Source organism: Pelobates fuscus, chromosome 4 (assembly GCF_036172605.1).
Source record: "Pelobates fuscus isolate aPelFus1 chromosome 4, aPelFus1.pri, whole genome shotgun sequence".
Classification (NCBI taxonomy): Eukaryota; Metazoa; Chordata; class Amphibia; order Anura; family Pelobatidae; genus Pelobates; species Pelobates fuscus.
The window spans coordinates 13,462,081-13,477,260 of record NC_086320.1 but is presented as its reverse complement, the minus strand read 5'-3'; the positions used below and the strand labels follow the sequence as shown (position 1 = coordinate 13,477,260).

Below are 15,180 nucleotides of genomic sequence, written 5' to 3'. Positions count from 1 at the left end.
CACCGCACTTCAGGTGAAATTCTCAAACCACCTTGTTAACCTATGGCCTGGGCCTTTTTTCTTCAGGAAGAACAAATATTTTCTCCTGTCACAGTCACGTTGTGTGCACTTGATACATCACAGGCTTCCAGTAACAAAAACACCAGCAATAAACACAAAACGTCAAGTAACAAAAACTACAATAAACACAAAACGTCCAGTAACAAAAACTACAATAAACAACTCGCCTTCAAACAAAGCCACGCTCCGAGCACCTTGACCACCATAGCTAATGTCCTAGAACATGCAAAATTACTTTTATTATTAGATATTTATTAATCTGCTAATAGGGAAATAAAAAGGAAATGTGCTTATAAAATAAAAATAAAAATAAAAAACATTCAATAGAGAAAATAGAAAAAATCAAAAACATTATTGTCCGGCAGTGGAGAAAGCGATTTGACATCCACCATGGTAGGCGCTAGTCTGCTAGGGGCACCACAAGTCTATATTTCTATATAAATTTTTAGATACATTTTATAGACATTTTTAAGGAACTAATCCCTTCCTCTGGGATGTATTAACCTGTAATGAAATCACAGTCCTGGGTGGGGTGTCCCGCCTGCTTTAACCATAGGTGACAGGAAAGATTTTAAGAAAATATTAACAAACCATATTATACGGTAATAAAATAATACAAAACAAAAGAAAAACACAAATGGCAACACAATCACCTAGAAAAAGCCAGTGCAAAGAGTTTTCACCATCACAACCTAAAAATAAATAATGGAGGAGTGGATTGGGGCTGTCACTGCACCTAATGAAAGGATGGGTTACCATTTAATTGCATGTTAAATCGTATGAAATGTCATTAAGGCCAGTACAGAGTGTGCGCTGCAATTCAATTATTATTATTATTGGCATTTATAGCGCCAACTCATTCCGCAGCGCATCACAGTATTATAAAGGGGGGATTTTAGCAATAAATGAGGCAATTGCAAAATGTCACAGGAACAGGAACTATAATTTGACACGCCTCTACAGCAATGACAATCCATCTACATTAGGGGGTGAACCATAGGTAGATCCCCAGAACTGACGCACACTTTCAAATCTTCCCCGGGTCTAAAGTTCTTTAAGACTGTGGTTCCCAACCCAGTCCTCAAGTACCCATTAACAGTCCAGGATTTAGGGATTACCCTGTTGTGTCTGAGGTGTTTTTAGAAAGAAAAAAAACACTTGCGACACAACTGGGTAATCCCTAAATTGTGTACTGGTAGGGGGTACTTGAGGACTGGGTTGGGAACCCCTTGTTTAAGAGATCCCTTTCTCCATTTCTCAAAACAGAATGCACCTGTCATGGTTGATTATGTATTTCCTACCTGTTCTAAGTTACATTTTGTATATATTGTGTATTAATATTGCTTTTGTATTTTACTTGAAACTAGAGAAATCTCAATGTATCTTTCCTGGTAAAATATTTTATAAATGAATAAATAAATAATGTTTTAAAACTACAGCTTTCATGAGGCGTTGTCATTCTAAAGACATGCTAAAACCTTGCAAAGCATCAAAGGAGTTGTAGTTTTACAACATATGGAGATCTACCTTTTGGGCACCCCTTATCGACATCATACAGGACCTCTGCCTCATAAACCATAACTAACCCATTGTCTCATGGGCCATAACTAACACTCTGCCTCATAGGCCACAACTGACCTTCTGCCTTTATGGACCACAACTGGCCCTCTGCCTCGTGGCCATAACTGACGCTCTGCCTCATGGGCCATAACTGACGCTCTGCCTCGTGGGCCATAACTGGATATCGCTGGCCTAGTAGCTGTCTGTCAGTAAGGCTGCCTTGTCATTGTGGTGGCATCAGCCACAGATGGTACAGTTAGAGCACAATGCCAGCAGAATTTAAAGTGTAGAAAACATGCCATTTATAGTGGAATTTGCTTCATTGTAATGCCTGCAGCCAGTGTGTTTGGATTGTGCAATTGCAATGGTGGCAGTTCCGCAGCTACAGATCGGGAATGTGGGGCCCAGGACCGCTGGGCACATGACAACCATCATGATGGCGATCCAGGCTGTCACTAGGACTTCCTGGGTTCGGTCCTGCAAAGATTGACTCAAAGTATCTCTATCAGAAGATGCTGATTGGTGAGGCATGGTGATATGTTGAGCATGCACACAGCCCGCCCAATACTTCCTTAGGGGGAAGCTTTGAATTGGTTGAAATTGTCAGTATTGATAATCTCAGCCGAGCAGGTGAAGCAGCAGAACCCAGCGCACCAGGAGAAATAAGGTAAGTTTAACTCTTTCTGTAACGCTCACAGGGAACCCATAACTTGTATTTCTAATGCTATAGTTTTCCTTTAGATCACAATGTTTCCAGATTTATTGATAAATTCACATACAAAGTGATGTTTTATGTTACAATTTGTTTAATGAAGTTTCACATGTTTGGTTACAGTTTATGAACCATTTAACATTCACAGAGAATTCTTCAGCAGGGCTAAGATTAGTCCGGCGGTCACAGCCAGGATGGTGACTCCAGATTTAATGCTGGTGGCGCCACTTGTGTTGCACAGGTCAGTGTTGCAGCAAGAAACAGAACCGGAGACCAAGGAGGAGGACCCAGCACTCACAGCCGTACAGCCCGCCGCACACGTCTTAGTGATTGAAGCAAATGATATGCCACCTGCAGTACAGAGAGAAAGACATTTTATTGGCAATTACTTACTACAAGACTGACAAAGGAACGTGCTGTGATGAGGGAACGTGCTGTCATGAGGGAACGTGCTGTAATAAGGGAACGTGCTGTAATAAGGGAATGTGCTGTAATAAGGGAATGTGCTGTGATGAGGGAACGTGCTGTAATAAGGGAACGTGCTGTGATGAGGGAGCGTGTTGTGATAAGGGAACGTGCTGTAATGAGGGAACGTGCTGTAATAAGGGAACGTGTTGTAATAAGGGAACGTGCTGTCATGAGGGAACGTGCTGTGATGAGGGAACGTGCTGTAATAAGGGAACGTGCTGTGATGAGGGAACGTGCTGTGATGAGGGAACGTGCTGTAATAAGGGAACGTGCTGTAATAAGGGAACGTGCTGTGATGAGGGAACGTGCTGTGATGAGGGAACGTGCTGTAATAAGGGAACGTGCTGTGATAAGGGAACGTGCTGTGATGAGGGAGCGTGCTGTGATAAGGGAACGTGCTGTAATAAGGGAACGTGCTGTGATGAGGGAGCGTGCTGTGATAAGGGAACGTGCTGTAATAAGGGAACGTGCTGTGATGAGGGAACGTGCTGTAATAAGGGAACGTGCTGTCATAAGGGAACGTGCTGTAATAAGGGAACATGCTGTGATGAGGGAACATGCTGTAATAAGGGAACGTGCTGTGATAAGGGAACGTGCTGTGATGAGGGAGCGTGCTGTGATAAGGGAACGTGCTGTGATGAGGGAACGTGCTGTAATAAGGGAACGTGCTGTGATAAGGGAACGTGCTGTAATGAGGGAACGTGCTGTGATGAGGGAACGTGCTGTAATAAGGGAACGTGCTGTAATAAGGGAATGTGCTCTCATGAGGGAACGTGCTGCGATGGGGAAACGTTCAGTAATAAGGGAACATGCTGTGATGAGGGAACGTGAAGGGATGTGGGAACGTGCTGTAATAAGGGAACGTGCTGTGATGAGGGAACGTGCTGTGATGAGGGAACGTGCTGTGATGGGGGAACGTGCTGTGATGAGGGAACGTGAAGGGATGAGGGAACGTGCTGTGATGAGGGAACGTGAAGGGATGAGGGAACGAGCCGTGATGAGGGAACGTGCTGTGATGAGGGAACGTGCTGTAATAAGGGAACGTGCTGTGATGAGGGAGTGTGCTGTGATAAGGGAACGTGCTGTAATAAGGGAACGTGCTGTGATGAGGGAACGTGCTGTAATAAGGGAACGTGCTGTGATGAGGGAACGTGCTGTAATAAGGGAACGTGCTGTGATAAGGGAACGTGCTGTGATAAGGGAACGTGCTGTGATGAGGGAACATGCTGTAATAAGGGAACATGCTGTAATAAGGGAACATGCTTTGATAAGGGAATGTGCCGTGATGAGGGAACGTGCTGCGATGAGGGAACGTGCTGCGATGAGGGAACGTGCTGTGATAAGGGAACGTGCTGTGATGAGGGAGCGTGCTGTGATAAGGGAACGTGCTGGGATGAGGGAACGTGCTGTAATAAGGGAACGTGCTGTGATAAGGGAACGTGCTGTAATGAGGGAACGTGCTGTGATGAGGGAACGTGCTGTAATAAGGGAACGTGCTGTAATAAGGGAATGTGCTCTGATGAGGGAACGTGCTGCGATGGGGAAACGTTCTGTAATAAGGGAACATGCTGTGATGAGGGAACGTGAAGGGATGAGGGAACGTGCTGTGATGAGGGAACGTGCTGTGATGAGGGAACGTGCTGTGATGAGGGAACGTGCTGTAATAAGGGAACGTGCTGTGATGAGGGAGCGTGCTGTAATAAGGGAACGTGCTGTGATAAGGGAACGTGCTGTAATAAGGGAACATGCTGTGATGAGGGAACATGCTGTAATAAGGGAACGTGCTGTGATAAGGGAACGTGCTGTGATGAGGGAGCGTGCTGTGATAAGGGAACGTGCTGTGATGAGGGAACGTGCTGTAATAAGGAACGTGCTGTGATAAGGGAACGTGCTGTAATGAGGGAACGTGCTGTGATGAGGGAAAGTGCTGTAATAAGGGAATGTGCTCTGATGAGGGAACGTGCTGTAATAAGGGAACGTGCTGTGATAAGGGAACGTGCTGTAATAAGGGAACGTGCTGTGATAAGGGAACGTGCTGTGATGAGGGAGCGTGCTGTGATGAGGGAACATGCTGTAATAAGGGAACGTGCTGTGATAAGGGAATGTGCTCTGATGAGGGAACGTGCTGTAATAAGGGAACGTGCTGTAATAAGGGAACGTGCTGTGATAAGGGAACGTGCTGTAATAAGGGAACGTGCTGTGATGAGGGAACATGCTGTAATAAGGGAACGTGCTGTGATAAGGGAACGTGCTGTGATGAGGGAGCGTGCTGTGATAAGGGAACGTGCTGTAATAAGGGAACGTGCTGTGATAAGGGAACGTGCTGTAATGAGGGAACGTGCTGTGATGAGGGAAAGTGCTGTAATAAGGGAACGTGCTGTAATAAGGGAATGTGCTCTGATGAGGGAACGTGCTGCGATGGGGAAACGTTCTCTAATAAGGGAACATGCTGTGATGAGGGAACGTGAAGGGATGTGGGAACGTGCTGTAATAAGGGAACGTGCTGTGATGAGGGAACGTGCTGTGATGAGGGAACGTGCTGTGATGGGGGAACGTGCTGTGATGAGGGAACGTGAAGGGATGAGGGAACGTGCTGTGATGAGGGAACGTGAAGGGATGAGGGAACGTGCTGTGATGAGGGAACGTGCTGTGATGAGGGAACATGCTGTAATAAGGGAACGTGCTGTGATGGGGGAACGTGCTGTGATGAGGGAACGTGCTGTAATAAGGGAATGTGCTGTGATGAGGGAACGTGCTGTAATAAGGGAACGTGCTGTAATAAGGGAACATGCTGTAATAAGGGAACGTGCTGTGATGAGAGAACGTGCTGTGATGGGGGAACGTTCTGTAATAAGGGAACGTGCTGCGATGAGGGAACCTTGCGTGATAAGGGAACGTGCTGTAATAAGGGAACGTGCGGTGATGGGGGAACGTGCTGTAATAAGGGAACATGCTTTGATAAGGGAATGTGCCGTGATGAGGGAACGTGCTGCGATGAGGGAACGTGCTGCGATGAGGGAACGTGCTGTGATGAGGGAACGTGCTGTGATAAGGGAACGTGCTGTGATAAGGGAACGTGCCGTGATGAGGGAACGTGCTGTGATAAGGGAACATGCTGTGATAAGGGAACGTGCTTTGATGAGGGAACCTGCCGTGATGAGGGAACGTGCTGTGACTTTTTCAATGTTACTGTATACATACAGGGCTCTCAGACTCCAACTACCATTCTGATGTTTTTTTTAACAGATAAAACAGGCCATATAAACCTTACTCTAATTATCTGTAATTAGCGAATTGGCAGCCCCTGTATCTAAACCGCCTGCAGGGTCATTCCTTATAATCAGCCTAAATAAAAACATCATTGTCTGTGCATTGACCACCTGTATGAATTATCTCAACCTAGTTACAAAACGGCAGGATTTGAAATGGAGTGCAAGCTCTGTTGGTAAATTTAAAGTGCAATGTTCAACAAACACATTTTTAGGATAAGCTCTGCAAGTCCCCACCTCTTCTGACAGGGGCCTTCATAGATTTCCATGAAGGAGACAGTGGTTGAACAGCACGTATACTTGGTCCCGATTATAGCTCCATTAATGATCGAAATAAATCATGAGTGAACCGGCATTTAAACTGCTATCATTTTCTCCAGCGGTATTATAACGTGTATTTCCCACAATACTCTCCTCTACCCTTTATTTTATTAAAGTTTATTTATGCATGTTTTCTAAATCATTCGTTAGCTAGTTACTGTATCATGTTGAAGAAGGCTTTCTGTAAAGATAGGTGTTTAGGATCTTACCAACTCCAGCTGAGGCGGACGTTGTCATGCAGTACGTCTGACCAGTGGTGCAGTTAGTGGTTGTGGTAATACAGTTGGCATTTGAGGTCTGGCCCGTACACGTATAGCATTGTAAAGACATAGCTGTGAACAGAGGAGAAGTGATGTCATTAAATGTTTAAAGTAAATTGTGTCACTCTGGTGAAAACAAAATAAATCTCTTGCCCGTGTGACTTTACCGTTTACAGTGTCGGACACTGAATGACAAACTCAACCAAAGAAAAACCCAGTGAAAACATTGATGGCAGCAGTCAAAACAGCCAAAGCAGGAGCACGGATAGCATGTTATGTGATCCGATAAACCGCCAAACTCAAGTGAGCTATTTATTTGTATTTGTATTTGTATTTTATACCTGTTTCTCCTGCTGGACATTTATATGAGGATTACCATATTCTACAGCGATGGGACAAACAGATTTGTACTGATGGGCCTTTTTATACCTTTTACACTGTAAGTGCAACCATTAAAAGCTGATTTATACTTTACTACAGTGCTATACTATGCCAATTTTTTATCTTTTTCATGTAATATTCATCACTCCAATCGTGAAGAAGTCGTGAGAAACCACTTATTTGATGAGCCTGAAAATCACTTCAATTTTGTGCAACATATTAACAAGGGGCAATTTGTGTTTTTACGTTAATCCCCTATGAGCGTATTTTCTTTTATTTTATAGGTTTGGGTATATCCTGTTTTGTCTAAAGTTGTATTGAGGATTGAGCAGAATCCTTTTGCTATACCTATACCTGTCTAAAAAGGAAGTAATTATCCTTTTATTTTATTTTATCTTTACGCACTGCACCTGGGTGGTCTAAAACCTGTATTGTTAGACTACAAGCTCGTTTGAGCAGGGCCTTCAGCTACCTATGGTTCCTGTGTCACTGTGTAATAAATTGGTTCTGTTACTTTATAGGTTTTGCTTTAAAACTACGTTGCAATAAATATTTGTCCCTCTATTTCTCCTAGTTTTTGTTTTTTTCCTTAGTATTTAGTTATACAGAAGAAAAAGTGGGGACTATTTTTTCTCGGAGGGAGCGAGATCTTTGTCAATATGTGACATTAGACGGTACACAATCAAAGTTCCATTTCAGCTGCTAAACTAATTTATTATTATTATTATTTTCGTAATTTACCCACAACAATCCATCTGTCAAAAATATCCTGTAAAATGGCACAGAAGAGAATTCCTATAGAGAGGAGAATTTAATGGAGATGCCCAGATATTCAGATCCAGCACAAGGAAGAAAAAATAATAAAAATAATAAATATAATAAATATGATAAAAGCAATTAACAAAGAAGGGAATGCCATCATTGAGATATAAAGTGGGTGAGGATTAAAAACGGAAATAAATAAAAACCATGACAGTGCCACTTTAACCGGCGGCCAGGGAAATAGCGAAAAAAGGGCTGGTTACAGAATAGACATGTTAATCAATCCTATCATTATTAATCCACTAATTAACCCACCAAATCGTCATCCTAGAACTCAGTCACAAATCAATAATGCAAAGACACGTTCAACTTCACTGACGCAATATCTACATAAACAACTCATGGCAGTCAATGAAGTGAGAAATCTTCCCCTGAGTCCCCCGTGCCTTTTTACCTGTCCCAATGCAGAGTGTGGTGAGCACCACGATAATCTTAATGGTATCCATGATCGCTTCGAAGGAACAAGTGGTACCATGCAGTCAGGCTGCTCCGTATTTAAGGGATTCTGTGTTTGGGAAGTCTGGTTTCTATGAAGACGGCTGATTAGTGTTGTTAGAAGGAACATATTGAATTTCAACACGTTCTCTATTCTAAACACTCATTGTCACAGAAGCTGTCCACCAAACTTCAGGTGTAATTTTCAAACCCCATTGTTCACCTATGTCTTGGGGCAATTTTTTTCTGGAAGAACAAGTTTTTTTCCTAAGTTATGGGATTGTCACGTTACATGCACTTGGTACATCATGGGCTTCCAGTAACAAAAACTACAATAAACAACGCCACGCACCGACGCAGCTTATGTTCTAGAATATTCAAGATATCTTTAATTATCATATATTTTTCTACTTGCTAATAGAGAAATAAAAAGCAAAATTTGCTAAAAAAATAAAATAAAAAAAAATAAGATAAAAACTATTCAGTAGAGAAAATAGAAAAAACAAACCCATCATTATTGTCAGCCAGTGGAGGAAGCTTTATGTGATATCCGCCATGGTAGGAGCGAGTCAGGCCCTGGGGAAATAGCGCAGCTAAGCGGACAAGGGCACACTACACACACTACACCTCAAACACTGCCCCCCCTACACACACTACAGACACTGCCCCACAAACACTGCCCCACAAACACTGCCCCTATACACACACTACAGACACTGCCCCACAAACACTGCCCCCATACACACACTGCACACCCATACACACACTGCCCCCCATACAAACACTGCACACCCATACACACACTGCCCCACAAACACGGCCCCCCATACACACACTACACACACTGCCCCACAAACACTGCACCCCATGCACACACTACACACACTGCCCCCATACACACACTGCACACCCATACACACACTGCCCCCATACACACACTACACACACTGCCCCCCATACACACACTGCACACCCATACACACACTGCCCCCATACACACACTACAAACACTGCCCCCCTTACACATACTACACACACTGCCCTACAAACACTGCCCCCCATATACACACTGCCCCAAACACACACACACTGCAACTCTCACACACACTGCCACCCTGACACACACACACACACTGCAGCTCTCTCACACACACACTGCCACACACATACACTGCCTCCTAACACACACACTGCAACCCTGACATACACTGCCACCCTCACACACACACACTGCACCTTTAACACACACTTCACCCCTAACACATACCACTGCTTCTATGCCCTATATCCCAGCAGACCACAGGTAAGTTGTCAAACTGTTCTTAAACGGTTTGACTACTTACTCTGGGATGGGATCCTGGCACTACTGGCACCATAACTACTACACTGAGCTGTAGTGGTTATTGTGCCTGGATTTTTTCATTAAATAATCTACAAGTGCCCCTCCCGAGATCAGGCTCTGGATCCGCCACTGGCTCCCACATTAGTTGTGGGATAATCACACACTAGTGGTAGTTACACTGAGAGCCACTAGATGGTGCTTTCACAGTAAGGACACAGTCAGACTTTGTGATGGCGTTCAGTGTCATCACGCATTGCATCCTATTATGTTGCTTCCAATGTTTGTCAGAGAAGCCTTCAATTCAATGGTTTTCTGTAAGAAGTATTTGATTAGCAGAGAGCAGCAAATGCCGCACATGTCCTTTTTGTCCACATTGCCTCTCTATGAGAAGCATCAGACAGCCTGAGAAATTAGTAAGACATCAGCAAGCTTTCTAATGAAAAAGGAGGCGGATTGGGCGGCTGGAGAGACTGGCAGCCAAACTAAAGCCAAATCTGATCGGAACCTGATCACATCTGCACCAATCAGCCGGATGCATCTGAACCCTATAAAGTAAAGGATTCAGAATATTAATAAAACACTGATTTAAAAAAATTCAGGACCGATCGCATCCAGCAGTTGCACATTATTGTTATTATTATTATAATTATTGACCTTTATATAGCGCCAACGTATTCTGCAGTGCATTACAATTTATTATTATCCACATGCTTTTTGTAAGCGAAGGATAATGTACTATTTGCAGCCAGTGGACGGACAGCTAAGAGTCCTATGGCAGTTAATTATGTGGTCACTGGCCAGTGCTTGCTAGCCAGCACCGTTAAAATATATATATATAAAAAAAGAGAAAAATACAGTCAAAAACTAGAATGAACAAATGGAGACAAAAGAGATAGAGAGAGGGGAGGGGAAAAAATAAATATAAACTGATGGAAAACTAACAAGAAATATAACCCGTACATTGTATACCGTGAATCTGCTGTTACATTTCTGGAAGTGTGATTTGAGCGAGAAGTATTGTTAAACACTAGAACCCGAACTGTTCTTTATAATACGAACACTTTATTAACCAAAAGCTCTGAGATGTACAGAATATTCACAGTTTGTGGTATTGCCATGTGTTTACTTTACATAAAATGTCTGTCAACAATATCTTACATTTTATCTTAAATAAACGGAATACACTGAACTTCTGATAAGCTATCAGTATGGACCTTGATGTATTATGTTTGCTATTTGTAATGATTTACATAGTTACGTAGTTCCATCGGCTGAGAAGAGACGTACGTCCATTAAGTTCAGCCTTTCTCACATCTGGATTTGCAGTTGTTCCAAATTAAGGCAAAAAAAAACAAAAAACCCCAGTTTGAAGTGCTTCACATTTGCAATCAAACTAAGGAAAAAATCCTTCTTGACGCAGAATGGCAGTCAGATCTCTTCACTATTCTCGCAATTACCCGACTAATTAAAAATTATATCCCTGTATGTTATGTTTTTGCAAGTATTCATCAAATTGCTGTTTAAACATTTATACAGACTCTGATAAAACCACCTCTATGGAGAATTCCATATCCTTACTGCTCTCACTATGAAAAAAATCTAAATGTTTTCCACATAAAAGGTTTGTACTGGCACCATTTTTCCAGAACAGGTGCCCAAAATTGCACAGCATATTCAATATGTGGTCTTATCAGCGATTTATAAAGAGGGAATATTATATTTTCATCGCGAGAATTTATGCCCCTATTTATACATGACAAAACCTTACTGGCCTTAGCAACTGCAGATTGACATTGCATATTGCTGCCTAATTTGTTGTCTATTACAATTCCCAAATCCTTCTCGTGTGTGGTTATCTCTAATTCACTACCATTTAGGGTGTAAGTTGCTTGTGCATTCTTGATCCCGAAGTGCATAACTTCACATTATGTACACTATATTTCATCTGCCATTTAAGTGCGCAGTCCACCAATCTATCTAAATCTCTCTGCAGCAATGTAATATTCTGCTTATACTTCTAATTAATAGTTATATTTATAAATTTAACCCCTTAACGACAAGTGACGGATCTGGTCCGTCACAGAGAGAGACCCTCAACGACGAGTGACGGATCTGGTCCGTCACAGAGAGAGACCCTTAACGATGAGTGATGGACCAGATCCGTCACGCGGTAAAATTAACCCTACATCGCGGCGATCGCGGCGATCGCGGGGTTATTGGTGCTCCAGTCTGCCTCTGTATTAGAGGCAGACCGGGAGCACCCGATCGGGCTGTCCCAGCACCGGTGCTCGCTCTGACAGGCTTGAAGATTAACTTTTATTTATTTTTTAACCCTCAGGGGTTCAATTTATTTGATTACTTAATTTAAATATTTTATAATGATATATTTTGCTAGCTGGGTGGGAGTTATGGGAAAATGGGGAATTTACTGTTAGTGCTGCTTACTGCTAGTTGGGGGTTAATGCTAAAAAAAAAAAAAAAGCTTAGAAAAATGTTAAATCTGTAAAAAAAAAGTTTTAAGAAAGTTTAGGAAAGTTTAAAAAAAAATTAATAAGCAAAACAAAAGTTTAAAAACTAGTTTTAAAAAGTAAAAAAAGTTTTAAAAAGTAAAAAAATACATTTAAAAAGGCTCATTATCACTACACCTGGAACAAACTAGAGAAAAAATGATCCCACGCTAAGGTTCAAAATATGCCTTTTGAATTACCCCAGGGTGTATTCTTTAATAAATAGTATGTGTTTGTGGGGAAGTTTCAATAACCAACTGTCTAAACTACTCCAAATTGGAACATGGACACAGCGTAAAACGTCAAAGAAAAAAACTGAATGGCTGCGTCTCAAATGTGCCCCTACAACATCCACATATACCTGGCAAAGGTACATACGGGGGTATTGCTGTACTCAGACAACATAGCTGAGCAACATCTGAAGTATTATACATTCGTAGCACACATAAGGTTTGCAATATATACTGTGCAAACTCACTTTGTGTGTCAAAAAGGCAGAAAAAAACTCAGCAGAAGTAACTGAACACACCATAAAACTTTGTACAGGAATAGCACACACCAACTTTACAAAATACACATGAGAAGTTCTTTGTTGCGCATTAGGTCTCCTCGGCTGGTGGACGGGATCAGTCTCGCCCACCGGCCGACGGAATCAGAAGGAGGAGCGGCGCGGAGGAGGGGGCAGCGACGAGGGACATCGTTGATGCCTCAGGTAAGTAACTGATGGGTTTTTTACCCCTTCAGCAACCGGGGATTGTTTTCCTGGCACTGGGGTTTTCCTTTAAGTGAAAGACAAGCTTCTGAAGCTCTGTCCTTAAGGGGTTAAACTCTAAAAATGTTATATTTAGAGTCTGCTTTTATAACATTGAATTGAAAGTCTGTGTTTATATATGTTGCGGGACGTGTGCTCTCTCTCTCTCTCTGTATTTTAATGTTGCTCTGCGCTGTCCTTCACTATTTATTAAATGGACACTATGATAATATAAGAACCTTGTAAAAAGTCTCACATAGGGACTCAAATATCAACAGGAGGAGTGAAAAGGATTTGATCTTGCCATTATTTGATAAACGTTAGTTCAAGTCGAAAGATCCACCACTTTACTATCATTATCACCACGTCCACATTTTATTCTGTTCTTTAAAATATAAATATAATGAAAGGTCAAAGGAAAAGCAAAATTAACAAAAATTCCTTATGTGTTTCTGGCTTTTCAGAACAGAATCATGTAAGCAGGGGATAAGGGCGGGCAATTGCGGGCAAACTCCAGAAGAATTTCAGCCTACTCGAGGGCTATGGGGCTATGCTTAATTAAACCCCCAAAGTACATATGACATGTGTCCTGGATAGATACCCTGGATTAGCTATGTGGTACATTACCAGCTTAGTATCAAGTTGCTGATTTATTTAACATCTTCATAGGTTTTGTAACTGTTCCTGTTTTGTTACTTCACATTATTGTTATTTTATGATACATTATATAACTTGGCTATTGTTACTATTCTATGGATTATTTACTGAGATCATATTGGTCCAGTTTAAGGCAGCCAACATCTAGACTTTAACTTGGTTTGTTTTGTTTTTATTGTTTTTTTAAATAGGTGTTTTTTTTAATATTGAAATGTACCTAACAAATCCTGAGCGTTTTTTTAATTTATTTCATTTACATATACATAGTTTTTGCTACCTGTCACCTTTTAATTGACATTTTGGTTGAACTTGCTTTTTTGTGACAGATGAGCATTGTTTAGTTGATAAGCCCCGACTGCACGGCAGGAATTGTTATCTAATGTCCCACTCCCTATCAAGTCTCTATCCCAGGGATCAAAGAGAAGTCAATGCTTGTTCTGTCTCCAGGGAAGATGATGGTCTTGTCTCTATACAATTACATCTTGACAACCTGAATAGGCAGGTAGGAAGCTGCAGGCCGGGTTTTCCTGAAAAGGAGACATGTTTCTGGGTGGGAATCCCATTGTGTTGGTAGAAACCAACTGTCCCAAACACTGACACCTCTACAGAAAAAGCTTATGGCTTTCATGGTGTCCACTCGTTCACCCAACACGGGCTGACAATTAATCAGACTTGTTTTTATTGAGATTAAACCAAATGTTTAAATTTCGTATAAAGCCCCTGTTTCTCTCTCTACATCACCCATTACTGGATGTCAGGAGATAATTTAAAGGGACATCATAGTCACCAAAACAACTTTAGCCTAATGAAAATGTTTTTGTGTATAGATCATAAACTGCAAATTACTTTTGCGTCTGTTTACACAGCCCTTGCCACACCTCCCCGGCCGTGACTCACACAGCTTGAATGGAAACATGGTTTCATTTTCAATCAGATGTAACTTACTTTAAAAGTTTTTATCTCCTGAACTTTAATCACACACAGAAGGTTCATACAGGGTCTAGCAAGCTATTAACAGGAGAGATAAAACCAAAAATAAAAATACTAAATTAAAAAGAACTTGCAATAAAGAAAGTGTAAACATTAGATGATGCTTTACAGGAAGTGTTTAGGAAGACTGAGCAAGTTACATGCAGGGAGGTGTGACTAGAGCTGTATAAATATTAAAGTAAAAGTTGTTTTGGTCCCTTTAATCTCTCTAAAAGTGGAGGGACCATTCAATCCCTATCTAAAGGACACATTACTGTTTTATTTTAATAATTATATTCCACTCTCTCTGTGACAAATAATTTCTCTTTCTCAATCCTGTAACCTCTTTCTGGATATTTGTTTTTATTTTATTTACATTTTATACAACCATAGTCTAACCTATCACACGGCCATACCATTTTACAGCGCTACGGAATATGTTGATACTATAGAAATAATACAATAATAATTAAAACAAATATTCATTCAGTCTCACTACTTAAAGGAATACTCCAAGCACCATAACCATTTAAATGTTTAAAACAAGCTGCCCCCTACTCTCTATTCCAACCCTGTCTGAGATGGCTCTGATCATGGATGATACATTGATACATTGGAGAGTTATTGGTAATAGGATAAAGCATTTAATGTAAGACTAACTCCTCT

General features: G+C 41.6%; 1 protein-coding gene across 1 annotated transcript; it reads right to left on the bottom strand.

The window, feature by feature from the left end:
• Positions 1 to 2,408: 2,408 nt before the first annotated feature.
• On the bottom strand, positions 2,409 to 8,335 carry LOC134609292 (ly6/PLAUR domain-containing protein 2-like). Its single transcript, XM_063452972.1, has 4 exons — positions 8,248 to 8,335; positions 6,569 to 6,722; positions 6,208 to 6,239; positions 2,409 to 2,683 (listed from the first exon to the last, which is right to left on the bottom strand). Exons 1-4 carry the CDS (start codon positions 8,297 to 8,299, stop codon positions 2,475 to 2,477), a joined length of 447 nt encoding a protein of 148 aa, XP_063309042.1. The 5' UTR covers positions 8,300 to 8,335; the 3' UTR covers positions 2,409 to 2,474.
• Positions 8,336 to 15,180: the final 6,845 nt, after the last annotated feature.

Bases quoted from the DNA above. Each gene is read 5' to 3' on its own strand.
- LOC134609292 (XM_063452972.1), bottom strand. From the start codon at position 8,299: ATGGATACCATTAAGATTATCGTGGTGCTCACCACACTCTGCATTGGG. The intron at 6,723-8,247 runs GTAAAAAGGCAC...CTCTGTTCACAG, and splicing joins CACACTCTGCATTGGGACAG to CTATGTCTTTACAATGCTAT. The intron at 6,240-6,568 runs GCCTTCTTCAAC...ATTTACCAACAG, and splicing joins AACACCTATCTTTACAGAAA to AGCTTGCACTCCATTTCAAA.